The 25,475-nt window shown below is 45.6% G+C and overlaps 1 protein-coding gene across 4 annotated transcripts in view; it reads left to right on the top strand.

The window, feature by feature from the left end:
* Positions 1-25,475, top strand: part of Rftn1 (raftlin, lipid raft linker 1) — a 199,875-nt gene extending 174,400 nt beyond the window's left edge. For all 4 annotated transcript variants that reach the window (XM_090321855.1, XM_090321856.1, XM_090321854.1 and 1 more), the window contains exons 8-10: positions 13,993-14,096; positions 16,327-16,408; positions 24,178-25,475. In XM_090321855.1, coding sequence (XP_090177981.1) covers positions 13,993-14,096; positions 16,327-16,408; positions 24,178-24,522 — 531 coding nt within the window. In that variant the 3' untranslated portion in view covers positions 24,523-25,475. The remainder of the gene's footprint in view (positions 1-13,992; positions 14,097-16,326; positions 16,409-24,177) is intronic.

The following is a 25,475-nucleotide window of genomic DNA, read 5'->3' as shown; positions in this document are numbered from 1 at the left end:
TGGCTTCTTCACCAGGTATTATAGACTTAGGATTTCTTCCATGTCAAGGAGTGGCATGAAAACTTGTGTCTTTTCCACTTTTATCCATGTATTCATCTCTGTTCCAAGTTTGGGCTTTCATGGATAAAGCTGATAGAAACCCCCCTGGACAGGTTTTCTGGTGACAAATGTTTCAGTTCATTGGTGTAAATGCAAAGGGATGTGACTGCTGCATTGTATGGTAGGTTTAGTTTTGTAAGAAATTGCCAAACTATCTTCCTATGTGGCCACCACCAATGGATGAGTTCTCATTGCCCTGCTACTTAGTGTTGTCAGTGTTGGGAATTTTGACTATTATCATAGTTGTGTAGTAATACCTTCTTGACTTTTATTTTCCTAATGACATGATAATCATGTGTGTGTATGTGTATATATAAATATATATGCATGTATGTATGCGTGTACATACTGTGGCTTAAACTCAGGGTCTGGATGCTGTCCCTTAGCTTTTTCACTTAAGGCTAATGCTGTACCACTTGAGTCACACCTCCACTTGCAGCTTTTTGGTGGTTAATTGGATATAGATGTCACATTTTTCTTCCTGGATGGCTTCAAACCGTGATCCTCAGATCTTAGCCACCTGAGTAGGGAGGACTACAAGCAGGAGCCACCAATACCCAGCAATAAACATCATAGTTCATATACTTACCTTATCTTTATTGGTGTCGGTCTAGAGTTTATGCTGATTTTTTGTTTGCTTTTTGTTGAGTCTTAAGAGTTCTTTATATGTTCTGGGTACAAGTCCTTTTTCTGATAGGTCTTCTATGCCAGTTCCAGGGTGTAAACTCGAGCTTGCTTGTTCACGGCTGGCAACGATACCACTTGAGCCACAACTTCCAGTCCAGCTTCTTTGCTGGTTATTTGGTGATGGAGTCTCATAGATTTTTGTGGTCTGGCTGACTTTGAACCTTGATCCTCTGGCTCTCAGCTTCCTGTGTAGCTAGGATTATAGGCTTGGAGTATATATACTTCCTTAGTCCATGGATTGCCTTCTCACTCCCTTGAGATCTTTACATTTTAAAAAGTACTGTACAGGAACAAGTTTTACCTTTGATTTCATCTTGAAAAATTCTTGATGTCAAAAGAAGATTCAGGTAAGAAAGTGCGTGGCAGAATTTGCACAAAGTCATCACAGGATTCTACGGAGTCAACTTCTGCTATAAACACTGTCAGGTTCAAAGAAGCTAGTTGACTTATTAAGTATTAGGTATTGGATTTTCTAGTATGTATTAGTTTTGGTTGTGTAACAAACCATCTCAAACAAGGCAGCTCCTGGTAATCATTTATTTAACTAATAATTCATCTCAACAATTCTATAGGGCCCTTGATGGATCATTGGTAGGGTTTCTGTATATTACTTAATGGCTTGGTGACGTAGAGTTGCACTTGGCTGGCTTTTAGCAAGGACAACAGATTCTTAAGTATCTTAATGTCCAGTAGGAATGACTAAAACCACAAAACCAAGTTCAGGATTCAAAGGAGAAATAGATACTACCCCTTGATAGGCAATCTATGACACACACCCCAGTGGTTCAAAACCTGGGAAGGGACAAAGTAATGTGTGGCCAATGGCCTTGGTGTGTGGTGACTAGAATATGGTTCTCCGTGTTTACTCTTTTTTTTTTTTTTTTGCCAGTTCTGGGCCTTGAACTCAAGGCTTGAGCACTGTCCTTGGGCTTTCTCAAGGCTAGAGCTCTACCACTTGAGCCACAGCACTATTTCTAGCTTTTTTTCTATATATGTGGTACTGAGGAATCGAACCTGGGTCTTCATGTGTGCTAGGCAAGCACTCTTACCACTAGGCCAAACTCCCGGCCCCTGTGTTTAATTTTTATACATGAATATATTTGGAACTTCTAGATAAAGAATGCTCAGAAAAGTGACAGTACAGCTTCTTGGCAGATCAACTCACATTTTTCAATAGAAGATTTGTGTTGTTATTGTTAGATGTGATTATAGCAGTGTTAATACTAGGAGAATATAAAATATGCTGTGATAGATCCATTTATTCACTCGCTTAAAAACCAATTGTGTGCCAGCCACTCAAAGACTTGACTGTGGGAACAAGGTAACTCCCTGCCTTTGTGAAGCTGGCCAGTGTGCTGAGTGCTGACATAAAATAGAGGGTGGCAGGGGAGATTTTTGAGAGTTGGCTGATATCTCTGAGACCATTTTAATTTCCTTGATTAGGGTGTTTTTCTTTACTAGCTTGTCCTTTGGTGGGTTATAGTCCAATTGTTGATGCCAACCCAACAGCTCATCTGATGGAGGCTCTGAGGAGACTTCAGGACCTGTCAGGCCTCTGACTGCCCTACAACCTGGAAATTCCAAATGGACGTCTGAGCACCACAGAAGCCCTATTAGACCTGTGTGCACTTACAGGAGCTGAGTTCTTGGAGGACGTGCTGGGGGGATTAGCACAGTGTGATTTCATTTGAGGAAAGGAGAACCAGTGGGAGCAGAGTGTTGTTAGAATGGCGTAACCATAGCAACAAGAGGCTGACAGTGAGGGTTCCACAAAGAGAATATTGACTGGCTGTGATTGCCCCAACCCCGATTGAGAGGATGACACTTCACATTTACCAAGCAGAGCAAGTCAAAGGGAGAAAAATCATAGGTGCTATGTGTGGTGGGTCCTTTGCTAGATTGGATAGTAGACTACTGCTTTAATTCCCTCTCTTCCCTTTCTTAAGATTTTGAACCAACTTTTCATTCAAAGACATTTTCTGGCATCTATTGCCAATAGATAAAGATGGCAATTGTGACTTAAAACTCCTAGAATTTTTGTAGACCAACACTCCTTTACTCACCCTTTCCACTCCAAAATATCAAGCTCTTTGCTCAATCCTATTTTCTAGCAAACAGATTAAAGTGAAAATTGAGAAAGGTTGGAAATATGATCCCTACCTCTCCCTTCCATTCTCTAAAGAGAAAATAATAAAGTGATAAATCATATTTACTCCCAGAAAGTCTGCCCTGTCCCTTCAAAGCAAGTAAGAGAGACTTGGGAAGTTCCTAGATGGAGAAATGTTTCTTGTTATCAAACAAAGCTGGTTGTGCATCCGCATGCAGACATGCTGGCCCCAGGCACTGGCTTGTGCAGGTGAGGTCAGCAGCCCGAGTCCAGGAGCATCTCACTGTGGCCGCACGCAGTCTTGCTGTGAGTGGCTGATAGCACACGGGGGCCTGGAATGGATAATGCATGCAGAACTATAGTGCCTGTCCCTACTAATGGTGAGAGTCTGCCCCCGCCATCACACCCTTGATCTTCAAACCTCCCACCTCATTACCTTCCCCAGGATCAAAGAACCAACTCCTCCTGGTTCTCATTCAGCCTAAGTTTGCACTTAGCACATAAACACAGTCTCCTGTCCCTTCTGTCCACCTCCCTCAGTGTAAGACTTTAGGGAACTATATGTAACAGGGCCAACTCTCCAATGTTCCCAGAATCCATGGCACTGTTATCTTGTACATGCAGATTTGCTTTCCCTGCCAGGCTGGCAAGCTCCTGTAGGAGATTCAGGCAAGGCGGGGAGCTGAGGGTCTCCTCGATTGTGGCCTTTTATCTCTCCTTCCCAGGGTGTGCTGGTGGCTCTGCTGGCCTCACACCAGTTACCGTAAATTAGACGTCAGGACTCCGAGATAATGGCAGGTCACAGTGCATCTGGCACAGAGGAAAGGAGGGCTATGTGTGCCAGCCTCCAGGATGGTGATGAATTTACAAGACTGATGCTCCCCAGTCACTGCTATTAACTTATTTCTCTCCAATCAAATCAGTGATTTTTTTTTACTAAGACTTTCCTACTAGAGATTTGCTTGGATATTGGCACTTTCTAGAATAATGGTAATATACCAGGTAGCTTCTGCCATGTAATAAAACAGCCAAAAGGCTAATAATTCTTCGTTTTGATCATGGGCATTAGGTTAGCTGGAGGATTCTTGCTGCTAGGGTCATGCTCCACTCTCAACTGTACTGAAACCTGGTTTTTAGACCTCAGGCCCAAATGCCAGAGGTTCTGAGTTCAGTTCAGCCATTTGCCCTTATGTGTCAAATATGGTGAAGGGCAGAGAATGGAGACGTACAGCCATGGGAAGGCAGCACTGGTGTACATCCTCAGCCATATTCAGAGGTACAGACACTGGCTTCAGATGGCATTGGGGAGGAAATGGGGGCCAGAGGAGGAGAAAGATGTGCAGAGTTAAAATAGTCCCAGGTTGCAGGTATGGCCTGCTTGACCATTACCTTAGTCTTTGTCCTAGGAGGAATTCCAGATAATTTGTCACTCTATTTTTGGAACAGGAACAAGGTGATCTCCTGAATTTTCAGCTGTTTGCTTTTAAGATGAGAAGATGTTGTTTAGCTAGGTGCTGGTGGCTCATGCCTTTAATTCTACCTACTTAGCAGACTGATACCTAAGGATCATGGTTCAAAGCCAGCTCAAGCAGGAAAGTCCGTGAGACTTTTATCTCCAATTAACCACCAGAAAACCAGAAGTGTTACTATGGCTCAAAGTAGACCACTAGCCTTGAGCAAAAGAGATCAAGGACAGTACTGAGACCCAGAGTTCAAACCCTACCACAGACCAAAAAAAAAAAACAAAACATGTTTGAGAGGCAGAATTGCCTTTCATATGATATTAATATCTGTAAATCTGATCTCAGAGCCTATGGTGAGCTCTTTCCTGTGGCAGAAGAGAGCTCAGATCAAAGGGCACAGATTCAAAGTTGGGAAATTCTTAAGTTGCCTCTTATGGACTAGGGGGTCTCTGTAGTCTCTTATGAGGTGGCGATTGGCTGGTCCAAGATGCATCTCCCACAAGTCTTCTGGTTGGCTAAGTCACATGTCTGTCATCGGTCAACAGGCTGGGCTGGGTTTGTCTACATGGCTAGGCAATGTTCAGTGAGAGCAGACACACCAGCAAAGCTCTGGAGGGGTGGCCTCAGGACCCGTGGAATCACGTCTACTAGATCCTATTTGTATCTCAGGGAGAAGCTGCAGGTAGGCTGTAGTGAGCCCTATTCAGGAAGGTCGTAAGGAGACTCTACTTCAGTTAATGCTCTGCTTCCAGCATTGTACTGACCTCCATGAGAGCAAAACTGGCTGCCTTGGTGTATATTGGTGACAGTAGGCAGAGATGGGGGTTCACTAGCCAGGATGGGTGAGGAGTCTTGGAACTGAAGCTTTCTCCTCGTTCTGTTTACTTGCATCAGCCTCCTTTTCTACAACTAAGAACTGAGCTTTTTTTTTTTAACTTATTCTCTTTGAACATTTCAAAAGCCAAAGTTGTCTAAAATGAGACACTGCTCTCTTTGAGACTCTATTATGTTGGCCTAATTACATATCAGCTAAATGTTTTTTTTTTCTGGGGCATTGTATATAAAACAAAGAGAAAAACATCCCCAGTGGCCAGCCAGCCAGTGTGCCTGTCCCTCCTCTGTTTGGCAGGAACCCAAGTTCTGGGAGAAGCTGAGGGTAAAATGAAGGGCAGCTCTAATGCTGGCTTCAGGAGGCTTTGCCATCTCTCCTCAGTGAGCAGAGGGGTTTCCATCTATCTCCATGGGCTTCCATCTTCACTTCCCAGGTGCTCAGCACAAAACCAGAACCACCCAGGGTGGAGACTGGTAGATGGGTTGTGGTGCAAGCAGAGCATGTAAGTGGTACAGGATGGAGCCAATGTTAGAACATCTGCTTCTCATTTGCTAGCAGAGGACAAGTGGCCCCGCTTTGCGACTTGGCGTTCTCTTCCTGCCCTGCCTTGAGTCTCCTCTTTGCTTCTCTGTGTGTCCTGCTCACCCCTTCACCGGAAGTCCATTCCTGAGCCAGCCTCCTCTTGAGTTTTCATCTTCCTCCACAAGCTCTGATTTCCATTCCAGCCTTTTCCTGACACTGGACCATCGACTTTCCTTTTACTGTTATAGCAAGTTAGTATGAATTTAGTGGCTTCAAATGACACGTTTATTAGCTTAGCAATTCTGGAGGGATATTAAGAGCTAAAGTAATGGAGTTGGCTGTACCACAGTCTCTAGAGATGGTGGGAGACTATCTTTTGCTTGCCTGTTCTCAATTCCAGAGGCTATCCATATTCCTTGTCTCAGGACCCCTTCCTGGGCCATCCATCTGGTCTCTGCTTGTTGTGAGATCTTCACTGACTCTGTCCTCCTTGCCTCTCTTTAAGTTCCTTTTTATTACATCCAGAATAATCCAGGATAAATTGTATATTTCAGGATCCTTGATCATAGTCATCAAATCCATGTTACCATGTAAAGAAGCATACCAAAAGGCTCTGCAGTTAGGCTCTAGACATCTTTGGGGACTCCCACAGTCTGCCTCATTCATACAGGATCCTTGCACTCTTCAGGTCTAGGGTGGAATCCATTTCCCCTTCATTCTCCCTCCTTGTCCTGTGCGTCCACCCTAACACATGAGTAAACATTGCCCAGCCATTAAAGGAATGAAGCAGAACGCCTCGTTAGTGGGCATTGGTCTCCAGTGTCTTGCTCTTATACACAGGCCTCCAGTGAAGGACTTTATACATTTTTTAATGTATAGGATAAATTCCCAGAAGCGAGTAAACATATTTGTAATTTTGAGTGATATTGTCAAGTTGTTCTCCAGTGGGACTGACTCTGTGTGCTCTCCCATCAGCTGAGTGGAAGGAAATTTGCTTCCCGACAGCCCTGTCAACAGAGTGGGTAGTGGTCACACTCCAAGGCTTTTACCGGATTGATGGATTAAAAAAAAAATAGTAACTCAAGGTTTTTTGATTTGCATTTCTCTTAGTGAGATTCTGCATTTTCTCAGGCCATTTGATTTGTTTGCTCTGCTCTGTTGATAGAGCTTAGTCTATTTTGAAATTTAGATCATTAGTTTTTCCTTTCTTTTCTCTTTCTTTTTTTCTTTGCCAGTCCTGCAGCTTGAACTCTGGGCCTGGACACTGTCCCTGAGATTTTGTGTTCAAAGTTAATGCTTTACCACTTGAACTCCACTTCTGGCTTGTTATGACAGTATATTGGAGATAGGGGTCTTGTGGACTTTTCTGCCCAAGCTGGTTTCAAACCATAATCCCTTGCTCTCAGTCTCCTGCATAGCTAGGATTATAGACAAAAGTCATTAATGTCCAGCTCTTACCAATTCCTAGAACCTTTGTGTATATACACGTATTTTCCCATTTGGTCATTTGTCTCTTGATTTTGTTGATACTGTTTTTGTCATGGAGATAGATTTTATGCAATCACATTTAGTTTTTAGTTTTTGATTTCTAAAGTCTTAAGTTATTTAGAAAGGGTTTTTAGTGGCTCCTTTAAAACAGTATGATTGTGTTAAAAAGGAGAAATTGGACACAGGCATCCATCTTCTGAAAAAGATCAGTGAAATGATAAGGGAATAATGTAGATAGAAAATGAATAGAATTGGTCTTAATATTTATGAATTCTACTTTTGCAAATTCACCTACATACTAAGACTTTATATGTAACTCCAGAATCAATGCATGGGGCACTTTCCAGGCCCTCATAGTCCTGCAGAATGGGCAGACCTCCTGACCTGAGGCACTCGCTTATACATCGTCCTTTTATTCATTCTTGAGTTAGGCAATGAGTCTGATGTTAATGAATCAAAAATGTATACTAAAACAGAAAGATACATAAAACAAGGCTCTATGTTGATTGGTTGGTAAAAATACAACTGAGATTTCACAAAAACTTTAACCCTATATATACGGTTCAGTATTCATTAACTCAGTGTTCAGACTAACACTATAAATATAATTACTGTCCATGCGCTGGTAGATAGCCTGTAATCCTAGCTACTTGGGATGCTGAGATCTTAAGATTGAGGTTCAAAGCCAACCCAGGCAGGAAAGTCCATGAGACTCTCCAGTTAATCATCAGAAAGTGGGAAGTGGCACTGTGGCTGAAAGAAGGTTACCCTTAGGCTAGAGAAAGCTCAAGGAGAGGGCTCAGTCACTGAGTTGGAGCCCCAGGGCTGACCAAATATATACATATATATATATAATATTAGATGTATAATAAAAACAATATAATTACTGAGTAATTATAGTGTAATTAACTATAGATAAATAGTAAATAAATGGATGGAAGATAGTCATAAGAAGAGAAAAATTAAAGGAAGAGGTCAGTGATTTCAGCAGGTTTTTTTTTTTCTTTTGCTGTTTTGGGGCTTGAATTCTTGGCCTGGGCGTTGTCCTTGAGCTTTTTGTGCTCAAGACTAGTGCTCTACCACTTAAACACACCTCAACTCTGAGGCTTTCTGGTAGTTTGAGATAATAGCCTCACAGATTGTCCTGCACAGACTGGCTTCAAACCGCTATCTTCAAATCTCAGCCTTCTGAGTAGCTAGAATTATAGGTGTGGCTATCTTCAAATCTCAGCCTTCTGAGTACCAAGAATTATAGATGTGAGCCATTAGTGCCCGGCTCAGCAAGTTTGGAGGAGGAAGAAAGTAGATATACACCAGCAAAATGGATGAAACCTTTTTTATCTTTGAGAACTAGAGGAAGACTCTGATGTTCAAAGTATATACACCACAAGCTGAGCTCTGGTGGGTCACACCTGTGTACCTATAATCTTAGCTACTCAGGAGGCTGCGATCTGAAGCCAGCCCAAGTAAGAAAAGTCCATGAGATATTTATCTCCAATTAAGCACAAGAAAAGCCAGAAGTGGAGGTCTGAGTGCAGACTTGAGTGGCAGAGTACTAACCATGAGCAACAAAGCATAGGTACAGCACCTAGGCCCTGAGTTTAAGCCCCTGGACCAGCACTAAAAATCAACAAGTACATATATCACCAAGAGATAGAAGGGATGGTGAGCTGTAGAGCTAAAAAAGCAGGATAGTTGTATCAATTCCAAAAATCGGTGCCAAAAGATCCCTAGTTCCAGAGCTCTGGTAGCTGTACAGTAGTGCAGAGATCAGCAGAAACCACTCAAAGAGATAAAGTACACATATCCATGAAACAAAGCCAGGATGCTAAAACAAAAAAACAAAAAAACAATTGCAAGATAAGAGTGAGCTTTGAGGTCCTAAAAATAGGGTAGCAACATACACACAGACACACACACACACACTTGCAATGTAAAACACATTAAAAGGCTGGAAGAAACTATGACTCTATAGACATAATGTTTTATTTCATAAATTAATATGTATCTATGATATACAAACCCTTAGCCTAATTTTGATTAAGTTCTAAAAACTAAGTACCAATGATTGTATATACAGATTCCCTTCTTGAACACCTGTTTGTTAAACATGTCATTTGAAATATGATGTAAAAATCAATGCTAAATTCCTTAATTAAAAAAAAAAGGCTGGAAGATAAAATGAAGGGACTCTCTTAAAGCACCCTGTAAGGAAACAGAAGTGGAAAGGTAGTGAAATTAAACCATGAAATCAAACCATATTGACAATAGGAAGGCCAAAAAGGAAGAAGACTGAAAATGTAAGGGAGAAGTTAGTAAAAAAAATTTTTTTTTGCAGAGTTAAAGGACAAGATTCCACAGATTGCAATGCCATCAAGTATGTAGTCTTTGAATTAAAAGAAAAAGACACAAGGCACATTGCTGTGAAATTTTAGGAATATCTTGGGGGGCAGGGAGGGGAGGGTCCTAAAAACTTCCAAAGCAACAGAAGATGTTCTGCTCAAAGGATTGGTGGCAAGGTGTTTATATCCATAACAATGACAACATCTAGATGCTAGGGAGAACATCAAAATTTTGATGGAAAAATAAATTTTATCCCTGATGTTCGTACCTAGAACGGTACTTGAAGATGAAGATAGAGGCCTCTTTAAGAATGCCAGGATTCATGGCTCCTTGGGCATTGTCTTCTAGGTAAAGGAAATGCTCCAGTGAAATGAGGAGACCAAAGAGACACACACCAGCCATAGACATAGCATAAGAAAGATGCACGCAGAGAAGGAAGTCAGAGCAGATTGGAACAAGGGCTCAGGGAGCCTCAGAAATAATGTCTCCAAATGAAGACTTTTATGTGCAATGAAGCTTTTATGTGCAGAGGATATATACAGGTAGCATCAAGGTATTGAAATATGCGGAACAGATGAATTATGGATACATGTAATGGCAAGGAATTGGAAAAATAAAAACAGGTAATTCTTAGCTTAAAAAAAAGCCAAGTGGTGCTGTGGCTCAAGGGGTAGGGCAGTAACCTTGAGCTGAAGAGCTCAAAGACAATACCCAGGCACAGAATTTAAGCCTTACCTCACCACTGACCCCCCCACACACACCAAAATATATATGGTGGCAATGGCCCAGCATTGAGTAAAAATCTAATAACAAGTTCTAATAATACACACACTGTTACTGATTTAAAAATTGCATAATGCAAATTACAGATAGAAATTCAGAAAGAGCTAGCTGCAGGGTCTAAAGTATTTTTTCTTTTCACTGATCAATATGAGGCCTCCTAATTCTTCCTCTGCAGCTTCAGTCTTTAACAGTGATCAAAAAAGGTACATTAAAAAAAAATGTAGTAAACTCTACTTTCTGTCAGTGATTTTTGGAGGGCAAGGGGAGGGTGTGTTGCTGTCTGTTTCTTTAGGTGATTTTGCAAGCACTGGAGAAATTACAAGGAACAAAGGGAAAAAGAGCCATAAATACAAATGAATTCCTTTTATACAAGTTGAAAAACCACAGGACATGCTCCACTTTTTTTTTTTTTTTAACACTCCAGGTGTGATGGGAGATTACGTATCCACCACAGGAGAGAAGAGAGTTAATTAAAATTTTTGCTCCAACTCACAGAAAGAAATGTCTTTCTGTTTGATAAGCAGGCTGGCTTTTGAGTGCTATTGCTGCTTTCTTCTCTTCTCGTTGGAGTGTCACAAAAAAGCAGATCAAAGAAAGCCTTGCATCGGATGTTTCTTACCACCTTTCATAGCTAATGGACTTAAAAGTGCCTGCCACTGACTGGGACTGTTCATCAAGCTGGTTTGGAAATGCTATCTTCTTACTGTATTGATAACATGCAAAGAGCCTTTGGTAGATGTTTATGGAAAAACCACATTTAACATTAATTAGAGACCAAGCCCAAAGAGTTTGGAATAGGGAGAGCTTGGCAGAGGGTCTCACACTGCTTCCACCATTTGTATTTTACTCATTAGCTTTGCCCAGTGAGTGATTGATGGCCAGAAATTAGCACTTGAGATTGAACCTTCCCAAGCACAGTATGTCTTGTGTTTTTCCTCTTTTCTTCTTCATGGTTTTTCAGCAGTTGCACCCTCTGGCTGACATCTCTTACCCCAAGGGAGGAAAAGTGTTAGGGAGAAATCCTGCTGTTTTTCTCTTCAAGATAGTGACAAAATGAAATAAAATGGAGCAAAATAGAAGCGGCAGGGTGAGGCCTGTCTGGGAGGCTGGGTCAGGCCGCTGCTGGGGTCGTTCATTGTCTTGCAGCTCTAGGCACCCGCAGAGAAAACTCGGGTCTGGGCTACTGCCACCAATAAAAGGATTCCATTCTGCCACTCAGGGCTTTGTGAGGTGCCAAAGCTTGTCCTGGTTGCTATGGCTACGGTCTGATTGTGATGAGTTTGTCACAGTACTTGATAAAGTGGGAAGGTTATTCTTGATAGGCCCAAGTCATCATAACCCTGCAAAGCTTAGAGGGTGGATTTAAAATTTTTAAACTGGAAATGCAGGAGTGGGGGAAGGGAATCTCCAGATACCGCAGCCACTGCCACCAAACTCTTCTGCCTGAGGGCTGTGCCCAGCTGGAGGGCACATGGCTGTCTGGGCATAGAAGGGAGATACCCTGTGTCCTAAGAGCTGCTGGCTACCTGCTGAGCCATCTTGGTCTGATGATTGGGGCTTCCTGGGTACACTTTTCTGACACCAGTAAATTGATCATTCTCTCCCACTGTGTGTGTGTGTGTGTGTGTGTGTGTGTGTCCGTCCCCTCTTCTCCCCCCCTCTTTTTCTCTCTTTCTCTTGCTTTACTAGTTTACTGCCCCACCCCCCTTTAGTTCTGCAGCACTTCCTGCAGACACAACTGATTCTTTAACAGTCTTTGTTTTTCTTCCTCTGAAAGTAATAGGAACCCTTAGATTGGATGATACAGATGGGTGCTGGTCCTATAATTATAGACTTGATGTCTGTGCTGATTACAGGGGCTGGAACTCAAGGCCTGTTTGCTTTCCCTTAGCTTTTTTGCTTGAGGCTCAAGTTTCTGGACCACTTGAGTAACAGCTCCACTTTTCCCTTTTTGGTGATTAACTGGAGATAAGAGTTCTCATAGACTGTACCACTCAGCGTGCTTCAAACCACAATCCTCAGATCTCAGCCTCCTGAGTAAGTAGGATTACAGGGATGAGCCACCAGTGCCTGGCTGACTTTTTTTTCCCCTTGGGTTGGTCATGGCTTGCACTCTGGGCCCTGTCCCTGAGCTCTTCAGCTCAAGACTAACACTCTACCACTTGAGCCACAGCACCACTTCCAGATGGGCTAGGCAGGTAAGCTAGACAAATAAGCTAGGAGATGAGCTGGGAATAAGTCTCTGGCTTAGTTGCAGGGCTCTGCTTTTTTAAAAAACACAGCTTCCGGGGCCGGGAGTTTGGCCTAGTGGTTAAAGTGCTTGCCTAGCATGCACGAAGACCAGGTTCGATTCCTCGGTACCATATACATAGAAAAAAGCCAGAAGTGGTGCTGAGGCTCAAGTGGTAGAGCTCTAGCCTTGAGAAAGTCCAAGAACAGGGCTCAGGCCCTGAGCTCAAGCCCAGGACTGGCAAAAAAAAAAACAAGCAAAAAAACACAGCTTTCAGCAGCCCTCAGTTTCTGATTCAGCAGATCTGGGCTGTGCCCTGAGAACCAGTATTTCTCCAGTTTTCACATGAGGCCTTTTGCTGGCTCCACCAAGCTTTGAGAGCTTCAGGTCAGGCCAGTACCTTACTTTATATGGTTGAAGGGAAAACAAGGCTCCCAAAGGATAGTTTGCCAGGAGGTCGAGGTGATTTTGGTAGGCATGATGAGAGGGGTGCCTAGTTATAGAAGCTCACAGAGATGGACAGATGTTCCCCCATCTTTCTTCTCCTTAGGACAGCCAGATGAGCTAGATCTGTTCCCCCAAGACCACCAGGTCCTATGGCCTCACCAGGCCCTCTGCTAAGAGCATTCTGGGACAAAACAGTATTCAAGTTCTGTCCCACGGATCCTCTCACAAGTGATATTACATGGTCTTTGCACCCAGTATATCTCTGCAATACTAGGAGGATAAATGTGTGCACACACAGGCTGGAGAACATCTGGACAGATTTTCCATCGTCAAAGACCAAAAGCCAGCTGACAAGAAATGGGAGCCAGCATGCACCCAGGGCAGGGGTAGGGTAAGGAATGCCCAGGAAGAGGTGGGGCCTGCTGTCCCTGTAGTGAGCGCAGGTGGTGGCCTCACATTCTGGGCTGGCTTCCTGCGCCAACAAGGCTGTATTATTCAATTGAAAGACAATTGTTAGTCCAACACATCTAATTTGAAATAAAACTAGTCTTCATTTACCCCGTGTGCGCACGCGCGTGTGTGTGTGTGTGTGTGTGTGTGTGTGTGTGTGTGTGTCACTACTGCAGCTGGGTGCAAAGGACTGGATGATCTGTCAAGTGTAATTTAACTCCCCATGGCATACTCAGGTCAGCCAGAGCAGTGTGTATTATCTGTCATGCCCTGAATGTGTCTGGAAGGCATAGGAATCATGCTTCTCTCAAGAGGCTGTTTGTCCAGACAGGAATAAAACAAAATGAATGGATTAATATCTTTTGCCTCTAATTCCTTACAGATTGCACTGGGACTCTAAGAAGAAATCCCAGGTGGGCCATTTGGCTCCACACATGAGCACCCTGCTATGCCTGGGCTGGCAGATGGAAAGGTCCTGTTGCGGGGCTGAGTTTAAGTAGGGCTGCAACAGTGCTTACCATGGGTGGCCTTTCTTCCACAGGGTGCGGAGGTGCAGACAGACTACGTGCCTCTGCTGAACTCCCTGGCAGCCTATGGCTGGCAGCTCACCTGTGTGCTACCCACTCCGGTCATCAAGACTACCAGGTAAGGAGGACCCAACCACAGTTGCTATTACTATGGAATGCTTAGGCCAGGAGGTCCAGAATCACACCAATGTCTCTTTTCTCACCACGGGAATCCTCAAGGAGGACCTGTGCCCAGTGAATCAGGGATCCCGGTAGAACTGAGATTAGCCATTTGCCTACCTGAGCCTACCAAGTCCAGAGCTCTCAGTGCAAAAGAAACTCAGCCTCTACTCTGTGCCCCATGCTAGTCCAGATGCACACTTAGGGCATAAAATTCTTAGTCCTAAAAAGGAAAGAAGAGGGAGGGAATGGCCTATGATTCTTGGTTTCTTTCTTTGAGACACAATCTGTATAGCCCAGGTTGTTTGGGAACTCCTGATCTTCCTTCCTCAGCCTCTAAAGTGCGGGACTAGAAGGATGCACTGCCATGCATACCTACATTTTTTTTCTCTGTACTCATGTGGTTCCTGCACTTGCTAGGTATGCTGCACATACCTAGCCATGTCGAGTTTTTGTTGTTGTTGTTTTTGGATTACTATGTGTTCCAGGCCTGGGCCAAAACATTGAGGTTTATGCAAATGAAATAAGTATGAACTGAAAAACTTATAACTTCTAATTATTTTTTGCCGGTCCTGGGCCTTGAACTTGAGGCTCACTGAGCACTGTCATTGGGCTTTTTTCAAGGCTAGAGCTCTACCACTTGAGCCACAGCATCTTTCTGGCTTTTTTTCTAGGTATGTGGTACCGAGGAATCAAACGCACATCTTTGTATAAGCTAGGAAAGCACTCTACCACTAGGCCAAACTTCTGGCCCATAACTTCTGATTGATTGATTGATTGATTGATTTTTGCCAGTCCTGGGCTTGAGCTCAGGGCCTGAGCCCTGTCCTTGGACTTTCTCAAGGCTAGAGCTCTACCACTAGAGCCTCAGCACCACTTCCAGCTTTTTTCTATTCATGTGGTACTGAGGAATCGAACCCGAGTCTTCGTGTGTGCTAGACAAGCACTCTACCACTAGGCCAAACTCCTGGCCCCATAACTAATGATTTTTAAATAAATTTCATTTAATAAAATTTCCAGGACCCCGAATTGCTTTAGTTATTTTTGATATAGGAATTCAGGTTTATACCCAGGTCAGCCTGGACCTCAGTCTTCCTATTGACATTCTCTTGGAATTTTCCTGTTACATCAAGTCCATTTTATAGTCAAGGGAAGTATGGCCAGGAATATTAAAGGACTCACCTGAGATCATGGGAGCACTTCATGTTCCCACCAAGAACATAGGAAAATCTGGAGTCTTCAGCGCTTGCTTATAAATTCACATTCATGGCATTGTGCCCACTTCATCTCTGCCTCACCTCTTAAGCCCAGTCATAGCAACACTAGAAGGCCTTCTGTATTTTGGGCTTGCTATGGGAATCAGTGCTCCTAACTTCCCTGTGGAGTTATAAGCATAAGTGGGATTCCCACTTGACAGGTTGGAAAAGTGAAGCTCAGACACCATCACATACCTGAGGCTTCATAGCACACTTGAGCTAGAATCAGGGCTGAGGCCCTCTGTGTGCATCAGGCTCTTCTGCATCGGAATGAGTTGAACAGTGAAGCTCAACTGGTTCTAAGCTTTTGCAGCCCAGGATACACAGAGAGGACTTTGTCTCAGACATTAATACTTGATAAATAATGCTGTGGGATCATCCTTTCCCCTGCTCCTGGGACTGGGTGGGGCTGAGTTTCACTGCTGCTCCTAGGCTAAGCTTTGGCCTAGTGGGAGCCACGGAGGTGAGGCTGAAATTAGCCCTTGTGTGTGACATCACCAGCCTGACCCCTTGGACAGTGTAGGAGCAGAGCAAATGCTAGTCCTGCCTCTCCTTTCTCTGCAACTCTTGACTGAATGCAGCAAGAAACAGATGCTAAAACATGATCAGAAAAAAGTGGTGCTTACCTTTACCCTGTCTATTTTGAAAGCTTTCCTGTCTTATAGCAGGTGATCCACCTCTCCACCTCCATCACTGTGGGTCAGAGCTGATAATCTGGCACCATTTTGTTGCCTACCTAGCTTTCCTGGCATCAGTATGCCCATAGCAAGCCGTCTATGACTGAGACCCCATTTGGAAACAGCTGAAGGCCACCCAAGAATCTTTGTAGAGTAGGAGGTGATCTTTCTTGGTATTTGGGAGCAGTTTTCCTGTGCAGGAATGAACCTTGGCTTTGCACCTGGAGGGACTCACCATTGGCTGTGTGTGTTGTAGGGAAGGCAGTATATCCACAAAGCAGATCGTCTTTCTCCAGAGACCGTGTCTACCTCAGAAAATCAAGAAGAAGGAATCCAAGGTAAGAGACCTAGCTTTTCCTCAATGGGCTTAACTTCTTGTGGGGTGACTGCAGCAGTTGAGTGGGGAAGCTGTGCCAACTTCCAGGGAACATCAGAGCCCCCCGGCAAAGTGGGTCACACTGGAGGCTGCTGACATTGGGTAGTGGGGGGCGGGGGGGGCTGGAGATGTCTTCTGTAGGTCTCCTGCTGGCCAGCCTGGAAAGACAAGATGGACGCTTTGCTGGTCACTCAATACCAGGCCAAAGCAGGACACAAGCCAGGTGCAGTGTGATGGGGGATGTCGATGGTTGGAGCTCATGGCCAGCTTCTGCATAATCTCCAGCTCACAACAAGCTGGCTATGAAGCTCTGGCTTGTTTATTAGATTCCTCGAGACAACTGAAGTTGGTTGGCCTTAGCAGAGACCCTGTCTGACTCCATTCCAATCAAGCCTCAACTGAAGGTCTTTGACAGAAGGGCAAGTTCTTAGGCTGTGCTGTGAACTATGCAGGGCTCTTCTCAGTCTTCCCATGTTGTCTGACGTGATTCGGAACCTTGATAATGTCATGCTTGGGGTTTTTCCTGTGTGTTTGTTTGAATCTTGCATATCCCCAAAGGCTCACATGTTACATCAACTTAGCTGATTTGCAGTATTGGGGGGTGGGGGGGCGTGAAATCTTTAACAGCTGGGGCCCTGTGGGAGGAAGTTAAGGCTATTGGGAGCCTGCTCTTTAAAGGAAGGTTGGGACCTCCCTCCCTCCCTCCCTCTCCCCCTCCCTCCCTCTCTCCCTCCCTATTTCCTGGCTTCCCTAAAGTAAGCAGCTTTTCACCATTCACTCCCTGCCACGAAGTGCTTTCTTACCACAGGCCCAAAGGCAATGTAGCCAACCAACTAAGGACTGAATCCTCTGAAAGAATGAGCCAGGCTACATCTTGGCTTCTTTTAAGTAGACATTCTCAGGTATATTATCACAACAGCAGAACACTAAGACACTGTGGTTACATGTTACCAGTTACTCAATGAAAGATCCAGTGAGTTGGAGGCCTCAGTTAGGGGGCACCTGGTTCTACATCTGTGTGCTTTGGCAGGGCTCGACTCAGGCAGAAGCCCTGACTTGCTCAGCTCTGCACACTTGGCCGTCACTCCTCACCCCTAGTTCCTCCTGGTGTTTGGATGCAGAAAGCACATCAGGCAGAAGCATCCAGTCAGTGAACAGATTGGAGTAGCCTATCACCAGCCAACAAATCCAGAGGGTGCCCTCTCATGGAAGGAGTGCCAAGCAATGGTGACGTGAAGCCAGATGGGCTAGAGTGCTGAAGAAGGCCTCTCTCCAGCCTCTGAGACCGTAATATGACAGGTGACAGCAGCGGTGGACCAGACGGCAGCCACTAATCCACCATTAACCACCAGGAGCAGTCAGCCACCGGCTGGAAGATGGATGGCCACAGACCTCAGTCAGGCCGCGCTGAGCCACAGGCAGACCGGACAGCACCATCCACGAACCTCAAGAGCAGTGCGCGAGATCTCCTGCCAGTTGCTGGAAAGAAACCTGCTTTGACTTGAAGAGGGAAGTGGCACAGCCTTGTCCTGCTGAGTACCTGCTCTTGTGTGCCTTAGTTTTTATACGAAAGTCCTTGTCCCTTGAGAGGACATGTCTGTCACTCTGAGCCAGGAGCCAGATTTTAGAGGTAGATTTTAAACCTGCTGTCAGGTAGAATTGACCTTCTCCCTCCTCCTCCCCTTCCCCCCTTCCCTTCTCCCTTTCCTCTTTGCCTTTTTCTCCTTTCCGCTCTCACCCTTTCTCCTTTGCTCTCTCTCTCCTCTTCTCTCCTCTCCCCTTTCCTCTTTCTTCTTTCCCCTCCACCCTCCCCCTTTCATTTCTCCCTCCTTTCTTTTGTACCAGTCTTAGAGCTTGACCTCTGGCTGGGTTCTGTCCCTAAGCTTTTTTACTTGATTGGCATTTTGCCAGTTCAGCCACAGCTTTACTGCTGGAACTTTTTTCATTAACTGGAAATAAGAGTGTCTTGGATTCGTCCTCCTGGGCTAACTTTGGACTTTGATCCTCAGATCTTAGCCTTCTGAGTAGCTGGGACCACAGCCATGAGTCACCAGTGCTTGGCGTGTCTCCCCCCCCCCCTTTTTTTTGACAGTCCTGGGCACTGTCCCTGATTTTTTCTTAAGGCCAGTGCTCTACCCCTTGAGCCACAGCACCACTTCTGGCTTTTTGTGTATGTGGTACCAAGGAATGGGACCCAGGTCTTCGTGCATGTTGGGCAAGCATTCTTCCACTAGGCCATGCTCCTGGCCCCAGTGTCTTTCCCTTTTATTTCCTGCACCAGTCCCAGCCTGGGGGTAGAGGGTGTGGAACCCTTGTTCTCTGGATCACTTCATCTGTAGTCACCAAGACAACAATACTTGGAAGAATCCCCTGCACTTGGTGCCTCCATCTCTTTGGCCCCATCATCCAACCCCTCCGCCCTGCCTGTGTCCCCAGGTGGTGCTGACAGTGACAGTTCCATACTATTTGTGGCTCCCGCAGCTCTTTATGGGTTGTATCTTTTTTTTTTTTCTCCCTTGGCTCTGTCCCACCATATTCTCCTGATTTTTCACCACATTACTCCGGGTTCAGCCCAGCCTATTTCTCCTCATTCCTACCTCTTCTCCGGGAAGCTTCATCCCAGAGTTTCACTCTCCATCTCTGTGCTGGAGATGGTTGTGTGCATTTTCAACCCTTGCTTAGCCTGAGACTCCTGTGCCCTCTTCATGTATGAGCATGCATGCACGCACGACTGTCTCTCCAGTACTTGGTCCACTTGTGCTATGTTGAGTAGTGTCCACCCACATCATGTCTGACTTGGCCTTCCCTTTACCTCATAATGCCTCAGTTTGCCTGGAAGACATGTCTTGGGCTCTAGAATCTCTGGAATCCCCCCCACACTCATTTTCTTCTCCATCACCCCTAGTAAGAGTATCTTCTAGAAAGTTCTCCACCTCCAACGTTTTCTGTAAAGAGCCTCAGTAATTTTTTAAAGAAAGTCAGTTAAATCATGTCGTCCCACTATTTAAAGCTGTTATGCAGCTTTGTATTCTGAAAGATGGAGATGTGCACCGTATCCACGAGGCCCCTTACCCCTTCTGCTAGCCATGCATTCTGCACACAGCCATGCCAGTCTCCACACTCCTCTGGGTCCCTCCTAGCCATGGGGCCATGGCTTAGGCTGTTGCTTCTGCCTAGAAAACTCCCTTTTATTCTATCTCCACTCAGGCTTCATTTTCCAGGACAGTGGTCTCTTCTGTAAGACTTAGCCAGGCTCCTCAACACTAAGAACTGTGATCTCCCCCTCGAGAAGTTCTGCCACGAGCTCCTCATTCTTTGTGATCCTAGGCTCATTCTCTCCAGTCAGTCCCTCCACGAGGACAAGGCTTTTCCTCCTCTGCCTCCTGTTCATCCAGGACCTGTATTTTAGTTGACACATTCAGGAGATAATCTGTTGAATCAATGAGTACTCATTCAGTCAGACTTTGGAGCCCAGAACATATATATCACATGTTGAAATTTAAGAACGAAATTGCAAGATTAGAAAAACTAAGGCTGTGGAGTGTTCAGTCCCCTTTCAATGAAGTAGATGGAATTCTCCAATCAAGACTTTTCAGCATTTGAAAAGAAACTTCTGTGTATGTGAGCATTATTTTCAAAGCCAACGTTAAACTCCTTTAAAGGAAATAGGTGAATCCCATTACACTGGAGAAGTCTTTCTCCCAGCTGAAGCTCTTAAGAGTGGACAAATAAGCAATTTTTTTAAAATGCCAGTTAAATCCATTAGCCCTGGCTGGCACAGAATTTTGAGTTTGCACTACTCTGAAAGGAAGGACTTTTCCCTTTCCCCTGGGTGGCTGCTGAGAGTTGGTGTATGGCAAGGTGCTTGCAGCCTCTTGTGGCTCACAAAGGCCCTGACTCACAGCTGGTTTTCCATCTGGCTTGTCAATTGAACCACTCATGGTTGAGGGAAAAGTTCTTCAGGCTTCGCTATAGGCCCTGAAGATTGTGTATATTCAGACCCCACAAAGACAGCCACATCTTGGTTTCTATTTTCTGAGCATTTCCTTTTGGAGTCTTAGGATCTGGAGCTCTTCTTGGTGTGTAATTCAGACAGTGCCCTTGCTTCAAGAAGAACCAGGGCTGCATGATGAGGGCCAGAAGAGAGGAAGGGGAGGGAGTGTTTGCCGTGTGGAAGGGCTGGGAAGTGACGCCACCCTTTCCCACCCCACATAGTTTTGCAAGCACCCGGTTGTGCCCTGTCGTGTGTTGCTTTTTTGGGCTTAAGCTAGGATGTTACCACCTGAGCCACACAGCTCCACTTCTGGCTTTATGGTGGTTAACTGCAGATAAGAGGTTCTTGCCCGAGCTGGCTACAAACCTTGAGCCTCATATCTCAAGCGTTCTGATTACAGGATTACAGGCTGTGCCTGGCTTTGCTTACACTGGTTCCGGGTATTTTTCTTAGGTGGTTTTCAAAATGTGGCTGGAGGCCCAACAGTGGCAGCATACCAGGGAGTTACGTTAAAAGTAGAAGTCTGCTTCTCCCCTTCTAAACAGAGGTCTGTGATAGGGTGTGCAGCTGAGTTTGAGTCTGGTTGATCCTGATGACCAGAGCTGAAGTCCAGGGTCTTGACGGCATACTTTGGGGCCTTCGTTCAAATTTTATCCTGAGAAGTTTTAGAAACAGGCCTGTAAAGGAGCTTTCAGTGCAGATGTTTGTTTTTAATAAGTAGAACTAAAGTAACTTTACTGGCAGTAAAACTGGACTGCCATTAGCTACTGTTTATCTTCTTAAGGCTGAGGTGCACTTAGGATAGGGGCCAAGCTGTTTCCCAGTAGGTAATTGGTGAACCTCTCTGAACCTCTATGTGGTTATTTCAAACAGCCCTAAAAGTGCTTCCAAAAGGACCTGAAGAATTGTGGGAAAGGGAGCGTGATCTGTGTGACTCAGCGGGTGCTCTCAGGTAGTCTGCTTTCCCAACTCAACATGCAGCTGCTAGATTCTGCAGCCCCAACTTTGGGCTAACGCTCCTTACCCAATTCCCAGCAGCCTTCCCTTGCTAAGGAAGAAAGGAAGCAAAGAGAAAGGCAGAAAGAAATAAGGCTTCTGTCCTCCCCACAGCTATTTCTGGGGTTGTACCCCAGGAGGCATGAGATCACTCACAAACCTATCAGAGGCCACAGAAAACAGGACAGCCCTTGTGCGTTTTCTGGGATGACACGGAAGGGCAGAAAGTAGTAGAAATAGTTCCCATCTTGCAATCCCAAGTCCTTCAAGAAGAGGCCCACCCAGGTTCGAGGCAGACTTTATCTTGTACAAACAAGGATGAGGCTGAGCTTCCACAGGAGAGTGGAAGTCCTATTGTTAGATTGAACAAGAGGAGCCCCAAGAGAGCATCTGAGGACCGCTCTTGGGGCTGGAAGGACTGGCACATGGTAGAAGCATCCAGGTAAGATGCTGACACTTGCAGAGAGTACTACTCATACCACAGTGTGGATGGGGTCCAGTGTAGAGACAGCTCGTTTAGAGATGAGGAGAGGAGATTCGGCTATGGGCTGATGGCTAGCTCAGGCCAGAACTGGGATCTCAACTTGGAGCTCAGCAGCCATACTGTGGGCTTTCATGTTACTAGCAAACAACCTCAAACTACTCTGTCTTGCAAAATGGGAAGAGGTGCTCACTGTTTTAGGGATATCCATTAGAAACAGAAGGCTGAGGGGCCCAGAGTTTGGTGTCGTTGGTAGAGTGCTTGCCTAGAATGCACGAAGACCTGGGTTCGATTCCTTGGTACCACATACATAGAAAAAAGCCTGAAGTGGTGCTGTGGCTCAAGTGGTAGAGCTCTAGCCTTGAGAAAGCCCAAGGACAGTGTTCAGGATCTGAGTTCAAGCCAGGATTTGTTGAGGAGGGGAATGGAAGACTGAATCAAGATGTAAAGCCAGCTGTATAACAGTTACAAAACCCTGCAGTACTGTGCCCCAAACACCATTCTGTGCCTTAGAGTTGTAGGATGCATGTTAGAGGCTTCAGTAGTCACCTGGGATCTGAAATCTGTCAGCTGAAGGGTTAAGTGGCCTGGAGATAGCTGAAGGCGGCATAGCTGTAAGTTGATCCAGCTCTGAGCACCACTGAGGGATTAGTGACACCCCCTATGGGGTGGGTGTTCAAGCAGCCACCTCCAGAGGACAGTCAGTCCAAAAATGACAGGTTAGGCGTCAGTGATTCACTACTTAGTCACGAGGCTGAAATCTGAGCATCACAGTTTGAAGCCAGTCCAGGCAGGAAAGTCTGTGAGACTATTTCCAGTTAGCTGCCAATAAGTGGAATATGGAGCTGTGGCTCAGTGAGTTCAAAGCCCCAGAACTGGCACACACAAAAAAAGGCACCACTACCCAGCATTGTGAGCCTGAGTGGGATAGTGGACTCAATGAATGCTAAACCCTAACCTCCACACATATTTCCCCTTTTCCTGTACCTTCGTGACTTAGATTTTGCAGCCTTATCTAACAATGTGTTGAATTTAGAGCTCCCTGAACCTATTTAGGCCCATGTTTGGAGACAATAGCTTTTTACCACGGAAAAGATGGGCTGGCTTAAAAACTTTATTTTTGGGTTTTCCCAGGAAAGTGCTCAGAGCTATTTACAGTGGTGAGCTTCCTATGGACTACTGACAGTTCACCTGCATTCCCAGAACCTCTGCAGGCCTGCACAGCAGCACGGGAAGGGGGCTGCTTCGTCTTTTCCTTACCTCCCATCCCGTTTTGAGACAGGGTCCTAGCTATGTGATCCAGGCTGGTGTTAAATCAGGATCTCCTGCCTCAGGCTCCCAAGTGCCAGAATTCCAGGTGTGTCCCACCATACCCGGCTCCTTTTAGTTACAGAATGTCTTAAGACTGAAGTATGTATTGGGGGTAACCAGTGTGAAGCGGAAGGAAGTGACCATGGTGGGAACTGAAGGCCCTGGGTGCACTGTGGGTCACGGAGAAAAAAAAAACAGGCTGAGCCACCAGGGGTGGAGTTGGGCCTCTCCCAGACAGTTCTGCTGGAGGACTTTGATAAGGCTTGGGTTCTTGCTGGGCTCTATTAGTAGCCCTGTGACCTTGGGACAGGGAGCTTCCGTTGGCTTCCTGTCACATGGAGAAATGCTTGGCTGCAGACAAGCTGAGAAGCAACCTCTGGGATAGATTAGGTGGTAGAAACTTCTAGGAAGTGCCCTTAGGATGGAAGAGTTAGAAATGGGCCCGCTTGTGACCCGCGAGTGGTGCTAAAGCTGGGATGGCTTTTCAAAGCCCAGACATGACGAGCCACTGTGGGACAGGTGGGGATGGGAGGGGGTAGCAGGGAGGACTGGTAGCAGTCCCTATGGCAGGTGGGGGGAAGGCTAGAGGACTTCAGTCTTGCCAGAGGATCAGTATGGGCTGACCCTGAAGTGTCTGCCATGTTGGGCTCTGCCTGATGTTGGTAATCCTTAGCCCACAGTGATATGCCAGTTCCCTCCTGGGAAGCAGAGGGGAAAGAAGGACACACATCCTCTTCCCTCATCCACCAAATGAAAGCATTTGGGGTTCTCTTTCCCAAGGGCCCACTGTAAAAAACAGTACACTGCGCCCCCACAGGTCATGGAAAGCATGGGCTGTGATTCTAATTTGGTGTTGCTGAGTCCTGGGACAGGAAGTTCCTGGTGGGAAGCATGGCTTGGGTGCAACTCTAGGGACATGGAGGCTCACCTCCATCCTCCATTCTTCTAGTTTCAGTGGCGATTCTCCCGGGAGGAGATGCACAGCAGGCAGATGAAGAAATCCAAAGGGAAACTCAGAGACAAACGACACACAGAAGAAAATGAGAAGAATCTCGAAGACCAGTTTTCCAAAGGTGGTGACATGGGAAATTGTGTGTTAGATAAGCAGCAAGAGGGCAGAGCCCAAGAGAGGATGAGGGGCTCTGTGTCCGAGGTGAGGGGGGAAGGGCAGGGAGAGGGGGCTGTGCAAAACGGGCCTGCATGTCACAGCAGAGCCCCCACAGCTCCCCAACACTCTGATCCTGCAGAGGATGCAGAAGTTGCTGCTGAGCTAGCTTCAGCAGAGGACAACTGAGTCCTAGGCAGTCTGCCCTGATGCTCCATAATCAGGCAGACCCTAAGCCCCTTGCCCAGCTGGTTTGCCCTGGTGTTGTGTGTGACCCTTTGGCTTGACCTCTCTCTGTGAGCTCATCTGGGCCTTCTAAGGGCCAGCCTCTGATAGTTTTGGTTTCTGCACATCATTGGAAAGGTGTAGTCTTGACCTAGCGTTAGAATGTGAGGTCAGGTTATTTCTTCTAGACCTCGGGGCTAGAGGCCTAGCCCAATTCCTCCCTAAGGAGGCCTGGACCATCCAGTGCCTGTATCACCCCTAGAGCCTTCAGGGAAATTTGGGTCGAATCCATGGACATTTCTGGCTAGAAACCAAGGCTGGTTTTCACTCTCTAGTCTGCCAGGCAGTACCCACTGCCTGTTACTCAGCGCAGCTACTTGGAGACTCTGAACAAGGCTTGACGCCCCACAACTGCCCTGCCCCACCCAAACCCTGCACACCCAATGCTTTGGCAAAGATGACATAGGAAAGGGCAGAAGGCAGCCTCCTGCTTCTCTCAAAGCAGTCCTGGAGATACTGGTAATCTAGAAAGGGAGAGGTAATTCTGTGTGCACCTGCTCTTGCAGAATGTTCAAGAAAGGTATTGTGTTAGTATTAATGCCAAAAAAAAACTTTTTTTAAAAAAAAATTTTGTATTCAGCACATCCTATGAACACAGATTTCTGTCATTTTGGGGGCATTCAGACTGGCTGGGTGCCCTTGTTCTGTGCTATTTTAATCAGTGTATCATTGGCCAAGTTGTTACCATGTATGCTGTGTCTATCACGTGTTTATATTGTCCAGAAAGTATTCAAGGCTTTAAGTAGATGTATCTGGCAAACCTTGGAAAGAGAGAATGTCATTGTTTTGACGGAAGCAACAGCCTGTCTCTTTTTCTCTTGTTTAATTACTTAAAGCAATAAATCATCTGAGTTTAA

The sequence above is a fragment of the Megascapheus bottae genome, chromosome 2, assembly GCF_031878675.1.
Source record: "Megascapheus bottae isolate mThoBot1 chromosome 2, mThoBot2.hap1, whole genome shotgun sequence".
Classification (NCBI taxonomy): domain Eukaryota; kingdom Metazoa; phylum Chordata; class Mammalia; order Rodentia; family Geomyidae; genus Megascapheus; species Megascapheus bottae.
The sequence above is the reverse complement of the archived record's forward strand: the minus strand, read 5'-3'. Positions and strand labels throughout refer to the sequence as shown.